Source organism: Syngnathus typhle, linkage group LG8 (assembly GCF_033458585.1).
Source record: "Syngnathus typhle isolate RoL2023-S1 ecotype Sweden linkage group LG8, RoL_Styp_1.0, whole genome shotgun sequence".
Classification (NCBI taxonomy): Eukaryota; Metazoa; Chordata; class Actinopteri; order Syngnathiformes; family Syngnathidae; genus Syngnathus; species Syngnathus typhle.
In genome coordinates this window covers 10000368-10008595 of record NC_083745.1, presented here as the reverse complement: position 1 = coordinate 10008595, position 8228 = coordinate 10000368, and the positions used below count along the sequence as shown (strand labels likewise).

At 42.0% G+C, this 8228-nt stretch overlaps 1 protein-coding gene across 1 annotated transcript; it reads right to left on the bottom strand.

The window, feature by feature from the left end:
- Positions 1-551: 551 nt before the first annotated feature.
- On the bottom strand, positions 552-8145 carry npas4l (neuronal PAS domain protein 4 like). Its single transcript, XM_061285753.1, has 8 exons — positions 4782-8145; positions 4569-4714; positions 4389-4491; positions 3495-3750; positions 3309-3418; positions 2780-2921; positions 1378-2558; positions 552-1303 (listed from the first exon to the last, which is right to left on the bottom strand). The coding sequence occupies exons 1-8, from the start codon at positions 4957-4959 to the stop codon at positions 1275-1277; spliced, it is 2145 nt and encodes a 714-aa protein (XP_061141737.1). The 5' UTR covers positions 4960-8145; the 3' UTR covers positions 552-1274.
- Between the last annotated feature and the right edge of the window lie 83 nt (positions 8146-8228).

Genomic DNA, 8228 nt, shown 5'->3' with positions numbered 1-8228 from the left:
CAAGAACTCTCAAATAGTTATGCGTGTTGTTCTTGTATAACATGTTATGCGGGGATGCAAATATTGTCTCCTTGGGTTTATTTTTCCCCACAACGATTTTTACTAGTGTAAAATCCGTCCACACCAACAAAATGAGGCTTGCTGTGTGTTTTCTCATTATAGCATGATATTCAGTCTTTCTTTATCTTCGAGACAGTTGGAAGCCATACAACTGCTGCGTAGTTTCATGTTCAGTGCTGTCAACATGCCTTTAAATGTTCTTGCCTGATGCTGTGAGGCAAGTTCATGCGAAAGGTAAAGGAGCAGTTTCAAAGTACGCAGCAGGACCTTGTGAATTAGCCCGAGGCAAATGAGATGTCAGTCACCGAGAAAAAACAACAACGTGGCTTCACGTGTGCCAAGCAACATCGAAATCTCTTGGTGAACACTTGGGGGGAAAAGACTGTGGTCAAAAATCAATGGAAAATGCACTGTGTGAGAATAAAATAACAAGGCAATGTAAATTAAACACCCATTACTACTTTCGAAAATAAATATAATCATAGCCATACAACAATAAAAATGTTTTTTGTTTTTATTTCTATTTTAAATGTATAAAAAAAATGAAGCAATTACAAGATAGAGGTCATTCATTCATAGTACCATTTCAGATATGTTCACATCATGCTTTGGAATGTAGTAATAGAAAAATAACTTTACACAGTTAAGAAATGGTAAATTCAACAAAATAAATACAAAGCACTTTTTAAAATTCAGAATTGGAATGTACCGCCGAGGTAGCTTGTGGAAACCATCATTATTTTATCACAGCGAGAAAAAAACATTTATTATCTCCCAGTTTCACACGAACATAATGAAAATAGAGGGCCTCTGTTAAAAGGTTCAATATAAAAATAATCCATTGAAATGAACGATTTGATTCCTTTCTAATACTCTTGTGGCAGGGACATTGATAAAGTGCTCAACAGTGAAGTGTGGCCACTTAATAGGAGAATATTTCCATTTTAATGTTTTTTTCCTATGGTAGTTAGACTTTTTAAGTACCCTTTTTCATAGGGGAAAAAAAAGGTTTCAGTTGAAACTAAAGAGAAAGGCATTTTTGCAGAAAATAAGACAAATCTCAACTCTAGAGATACTTGACATTCAGAGATACACATTGAGGGAAAATTATGTCCTTGAAATATCTTTGTTGTACTATTTTTTGAATACGCCAAAGGACAATTTTCCTGACAATATGTCATACAAAGGGCAGCGTCATAAGTCACAGACTTATTTCAGTACAGGTTTTCCTCGGCAAGTCCGTCTGAAAAAAGGGCAGAAAACAACATTAACCAAGACTAACGATGAGTCATTATGAGTGTCCTTGATAGAAATTACCTTGCTGCAGGTTACATTGGTGGTTGAGTTGATGCAACTCAGAGTTGTGGTCATGACACCCCAACTGCAAAGTGAAGGGATCCAAGATGACACTGTTTGGAGGCAGCGAGTTCTCGGAGGTGCTCGGGCTGAGACCGAGTGGATCAAAGTGTTGGGAGGTGCGCACCGTTTCCTGGTGGCAGGTGAAATCGGGAATATGGGCGCCTCTTTTTCTGACTACATCCAGATCATCAAAGAGGCTCCCTAACTCGCCATCATTCATCAGTTTACTATGTAGGGCAGAGGGAGCAGCAGCCTGGCTGAGCCACTGACATGGGGAGGAAGAGGAGGAGGAGGAGGAGGAGGAGGAGGAAGAGGAGGGCAGGCAGTCAGAGGTGCCCACGCTTTGCAGCAGATTGAGCGGACCAAACATGTCAAAAGTGGAAGCCAACGAGGAGATCTGCTGAGCCAGAATGCTGATCTCCGCTTGCTCCATCTGGCTGTACTCCTCAGACCTCATGGATAGAGGGGATTGGCCAGGGCTGGGAAGACTGGATGGTAATATATACTGGGGAACACGGTGCACTTGGTGGACGCTGCCCTCTTGTGGGTGCTCCAATAGGAGGCCAAAGTCATCTTGATGCAAGGCACAATCCCCAGAGCTCTCACTCATTTCAGACGTTGCCAAGCCGTCTGGAACTAATCTGGCACCGGATGAGCAAGATGGGAAATCATAGGTTGAAGATGAAGGGGAGGCTGGAGAGAGAGAATTGAAAGTGATGAAGACTCCCTGATCAAAGGTGTTCTGTGAGGGGAGGGGACGCTGAGGTGAGAGGTGGCAGGTGAGCGCAGCTTCCGGGTAGGAGTAGTAGGAAGGAGAAGCCTCCGGGGAGGACAGCAGCTGATCGGCGTATGTGTGCACGTGGAGGATGGGGTTCAGGTCCTCCTGCTGCACAGTAGAGCTGGAGGACGCAGGGCTGTAGGGAGGGGTGAAGAACGCAGGGCTGGCCCTTAAAGAAAAGGGGGAGCTATCCTCCTGGTGGATGTTTTCATGCCGTTCCAACCTGGCTTCAGAACAGGCCTCCTGACTGTTGGGAGTCCCCTGCCTCTTACAGTTTCTGGGGGGACAACTCTCTGTGGGAGATGATGGCCTTAAAGTATCATCGCTCATTCTCTTCTGCAGAAACTTGGCCTCTGTTTCACTAAAGGATCGCAGAATGATTTTGATTTTTAGAAAAAACAGGAACAAAAGCATCTTATTTTGTTGGGAAACACAATATCAAATCACTTCCAATTTAGAGACAGACACGTCAAAAATTGTCCCAGGATGTCAAAATATTGCTTAACTGAATCAAAAATGTCGGCGGGTTTTGTTTTAAATTAATACATGGTCTTTTAATAACAGTGGAAACATTTTCCATACCTGATGATGAAGTTAGTGCAGAAGATATATGCAGTCTGGCAGCGAGACTCTTTGGTAGCACAAATGTAGCTCCAGGCCCATGACAGATCTTTGCACTGAAGTCTCATCACCATCTGGACCTGCAGGCTCTCCTCTGCTTGCACTGAAGAAACAAGAAGCCCATTATCATGCACAGTCACAAACACAATTCTGCTCAGAAATCACAGCTCGAGCTAAGTAGGCAAATTTAACATCGTTCGATCACTTGCATCCAAAACAAATTGGCTCGTTTGACAAGTCTCTGAATGCCGTGTCAAGCACATGCAAAACATTTCAAATTTCATGTCAATAATTCATGAAAGCAATGTAGCTTTTGATTGTCGGAGTGGCTTACACTCCTGCCAAGTCAACACTGTTGGGGAAATACTTCTTCAAATGAGGGACCCTGACCCAAAGCACAGTTTACTGAACAAGAACGCTAAGAGTGTTTTTCACGTTAGAGCACAATGAATAATTAATGATAACATCTTGGCACTTGAATGTTACTTACGTAAACGTCTGTGATGATTCACACTTAAAGATAGCTCTTCAGGATGGACAAGGTTGTACCACGAACGCCCGACCATTTCTTCTGCCGAGTACCCCATCAAATATAAAACACTGAAAAAAAAGCACAATATTGGTGTGTCAAAAAAATTACCATGAATTGATCATATTCATTCGGATTTGCTCATACCTGTCTGAGAGCTGAGTGAAGCTCATGTCAAGGGTGTGTACACTTTTGAAACTGGGGCACAAATGTGACTCCACACCCCGGAGGCGGTCCACTGTGGGGGTGCACAGAGCCACAAAGAGGGTCTCGCCGACAGTACCGTTGGGGGAGAACCAAGCCTCCGGAAAGGACTGGAAGCTGCCTTGAACCAGCACTGAACAGACACTATGCTGCTGCTTGAACGTCTTGGAAGTTTGCATGCTGCATACAAAACTCCTCTCTACAGGAATAAAGCAAGTAGAGAAATGATCAGTATTTAGGCAAATAATGAGTGATACTTACAAAATGTTCACAAGTTTAATAATTCTAAAAATACAGGCTTGATAAATTGGACTTGGAAATTTGTTATGGTTTGATGGGTGAACTTTGGGGGGAACATAAAATTGCTGTTACTCTTCAACTGGAATTTATGAATGATTTCAAATGATTTCAGTCAGCGTGAACACAAAATATTCAGGCATTGTCAGGAAACATCAAATTTGTATTTGGGGTCAATCAGAGACACGTTCAATGGTGGCGGTGTGCTGAGTCCCATTTAACCGGAGTTTGAATGGGATCTATTTATTCTGAACCAAGTCACATGAGCAGCTAAAAAAAAAAAGGACCTGCACACTTGTGTAAGCATGTCAGAATTTTTGCTTACTACGCAATTCTGCCGATCACAATAAAGTTTTGAAACCATTTATTCATTTTTATATTACAAAAAAATGGCATTGAATGACTGTAGCTTCACATTTTGCAAAGAAAGCACAATTTTGAAATGCGGCAATATGTACATTTTTGATAAATACTGGTGAGATCTGTTTGGCATTCATCTGTGAAGGACTATAAATATTCCCAAAAATATTAAAATATTACCTGATGGGGTATTTTCATTGTGTCCCTTCAAGATGGGCTCAATAATGTCAATGTCCTCACGTTCCACCATGTCATATATGGTGTCTCCTTGAAGCACGTCTACCTGAGAATGCAATGTTTGACCAATTCAGGAATCCAATCGTGTTTGTAAAATGACACCACGTTAAAGCGCAGACTCACCATGGAAAGGCCGAGATATTGGGATACATTTTCAGACACGTAGACCAGCCTGCCCTGGACAGTAGTGACAAGGATGAAACCATGCAAAGCTTGGAGAAAGGCCCCATAAGCAAAAGAGCAGGGGAGAGCATCTCCATTGGGAAGTCCTAAAGGAACAAATGTGTGAGTTTGTCCTCAACAAGTCATAAAAGAAGCGAGGTATTTTCCACTTACCCTGGAAGAGAACCGACTTCCTGATGTAGGTGCACACGGCAGCCATCGAGTGCAGGTAGGAGAGGCGCTCCTGGTCCGCCAGGGGAATGGGAAGCAGAGCTCGCATATTCCTGATCTCATGATTGATGTGGTCCCGCCGTGCTTTGGATGCGCCTTTGGTGGATCTATGAGGCACCATGGCGGCCAAGTTGAAAGAAACTAAAACCGCCAAACTCACCAGTGCCTCACTCGCATCCCAAAAATGATGTCTGAGTTCATCATTGGCTTGTGTCAAAAAGAGAAGAGCACCGATGGCCTAAACTAACCCACTCTTGAAAAGAATCAAGCTTAGGGAGAGTGCACGGGTTTCTTTTACCTCCGTATAAAAGTAGACTTTGAACATGAATGGTTCCTATGGAAACTGATGTGATGAGAAGCTGTCGTGTCTGCAGTGGAGGATGAGGACTCTCAGTGGACTTGGGGCACGTGTGTGTGTGTGTGTGATCATTATCTGTCCTGAGCCTTTTTATAGCTGCCAGGGGCTTCAGTGTGGGGGCGTCACACTCAAAGTGGAGGCTGGGCTACAATGAGAAAGGGCACCCAACATCACAAGGACATTCACAAAAGGAGAATCATGGTAATTATTTTTAAATCCGGTTCCTAACAATAAAGAGGCGGATAATTCTAGAATTAAAGACAGTGAGCTTGAGGATGCACTGTAATTATCTGAAGACAAGGAGAAATAATAAAGGCTATTTTATGTGCTTAGCATTGTACCGTATTCCTTAAATAGATGAATATTTATTGAGCAGGCTGCCAATGATGTTTTTTTTTTTTTTTACATGAAATTGCCACCTGAGGAAATAAAAACATTTCACTTTTAACAGACAAGTCTTCATTAAATCAATGCATGAAAATATCAAAGATTGAATTTGAAATTTATTATTGTGGATATTCTGATTACCGTTCAGATAAATTGTGTTCCTAGCCACCTGTTTGTATCTTTTTTTTTATAGGCTCAAATCCGAAATCTGTCATCCAAAGGGGGAGGGAAAATTGGATAGTGTTACTTGTTGAGACGATGGCAAGCCGCACAAGAGGGTTATATTTAGTGGAGAACTCCCCGAAATATTCTCAGCTCTTGCACACGAATCAAACTGAATTTCGCAAGCAAAATAATGATTATTGAAAAAGATTTCAAATAAACTGTAATGTCTATTTTGGTAGCATGCACATGAACTGTTGCAGTTTTTGTACATTATATGTAGCCATATAAATCAATTACATTTATTATATGTATATGTAGCTGAACCCTAAATCAGCAAATAAATTGGAGACAGAGGATGGAAAAACTCCCCATTGACAGGAAGAACAGAAATAGAAAGGTCAGAGAAACTTTTTTTTCCAACTTTGAATAAACTATCACAAGTCATTTGAATAAACCAGCAAGAGTAATCCCTTGCCTGTCAAATATTGAGCCCGCTCAGTCTGTTTCTGTTTTTGATAAAACCGAAGTACCTGCCCTAATTATTCGTAAGGCCGAGGATAGTCATTACAAATTTCCAAACAATTTTGTGCTACCAATTTAACCTGACTCGCTTGATGTTATATTCCACCGTCACTACATTGTTCATTAAATTGTAAAATAAGACTTTAGGGGGTTTGACTGAACTAAAAAGTTTCCAAAGGCTTTGAAATATTACAGCATTATTAAGAGTCTGCATAAGGATCCTCATCATTTCGAGGATTTGTGTGAGCCAATCATTTGTTTCAGTTTGTCTAGAGAGGGATCATTAGTCACCCAATTAATCCCAAAACAAATTATAGGTTTCGAAAAACGAACACACGGAACCTCATCACTCGAAATAAGATCCATTAGTTGATGAAGAGATAATGGGCATCATACTCCGTGACGATATGACAAAGGCAACTCATAATATGGAAGAAGCATGTCCCCTGAAATGAAATGTGCTTTCTATCAACTGCTCTAGTCTTTCCTTGAAATGCCATGTTTTTTCAGGCACCAGCTTCTATCCTCTTGGGGCTCTTTAAATGCCTCTTTTCGCAAATCCCCAATTTAGTGGCCGTGAGCCGAAAACTAGAACTTGAGTGATGGAATCGGAGCAGGACGTTGCGAGACAAGACAAAACAAACCACTCTGAACAAATCCTCAGTCTGACTCTCGAGGACCGATGGGATCGTCTGAGTCCTAAAGGGAAATTAGAGAGTAATTTGGCCGAGGCTTTCCCCGCATTAACGCCTGCGTCGTGGAGCGAGGAGGGCTCCGGTGCCAGACAGAGGGACCCGGCATTGCCTTGCTTCCTGTGTTCTGTGGGGCCAGGCGGGACAGGGTGTCTCTACTACCTCACTTTGAGATCACCCTACGTCTGTGGCCTGCACTTAACAGTGGAGATAACGGTGACTTTATAGCTGAGGGCTGGTGACAGACATGAACACACTGCCAGGACGCCGCTACTGGTGTCAGCGGCAACGACCGGAGTTGGGTCTCCCGCACTAATGAGAGGGACGCCCCCATGCTGCCGCACGGGTCCGGTTGAAAGTCCTTTGACGTGTGGGGTTGGGGTGCCCGATGTTTTAGACATTGAGGGCTATCAGACAGGGCGACTGCATGGAGAAGATATAAACGCTCTGGAGTTGAACAGGAAGCATTAAATTGAGAGGCGAGGGGCTTCAAAGTCTTCAAGTGATACAAAATGGAGCTGAAACAGGAATATCCAGTCATGAGTTAAAGTGATGCCAAGATGTGAGGTTCATTACCTAAATTTAGTGCGCTATCTTTTCAAAAATGTTAAACTGTGATGAGTTCCATTAGGGTAACCTTGACAGTGGCGTGTCTGCTGAGAAGGCAACTGAATAAATATTGGAAATGATATTCAAGAGGAGAACTTGAGATTCTGAAGAGATTTCCGGTTTGACAGTTAATACAAGAAGTAAAAAAAACACCTGCGAGAAGGTTTCTGCAGGCTGGAGTCAAAATTAAGCCTTTTAAGACATTTTTATCGAGACATTTCTGACATTAACAAAATATAACCACATTAAAGATAGTCAAGTGCATACCTGACACAAGTGTCTTCTCCCCTCTCTGACACAACCAAATAATTACACAGGTCTGCATCAAAAAACAGGAGCGACATTTTCTACAGCAGTTTTGGATGTAGAAACCTTTGCTAATTTTTTTTGCACAGTTGTAAAATATATTAAAGCAGTGCAGGGGTACAGGAGTACTTGTATTTACTTGGCAGACGGATCACTTTAATACTTGATGAAACATTAGAGGTGTCAAATCCAGGTCAAGAAAATAAAATCCCTGCCATAGTTTGGCTTTAGCCACGGCTGGTTTTACGTAATTAATAGGCAGCAGGTAAATGAGCCCTGCACGAATATATATATATATATATATATATATATTCTTTTCCGATTGGTCATATTTCATAAAAGTTTAATTTG

What these genes read in the sequence shown, in the direction of transcription:
- npas4l (XM_061285753.1), bottom strand. Translation starts at nt 4,959, where the DNA reads ATGGTGCCTCATAGATCCACCAAAGGCGCATCCAAAGCACGGCGGGAC. An exon ending in AATATCTCGGCCTTTCCATG is followed by an intron (nt 4,492 to 4,568) that starts GTGAGTCTGCGC and finishes TTGCATTCTCAG; the next exon opens with GTAGACGTGCTTCAAGGAGA. An exon ending in CCAATGTAACCTGCAGCAAG is followed by an intron (nt 1,304 to 1,377) that starts GTAATTTCTATC and finishes CCCTTTTTTCAG; the next exon opens with ACGGACTTGCCGAGGAAAAC.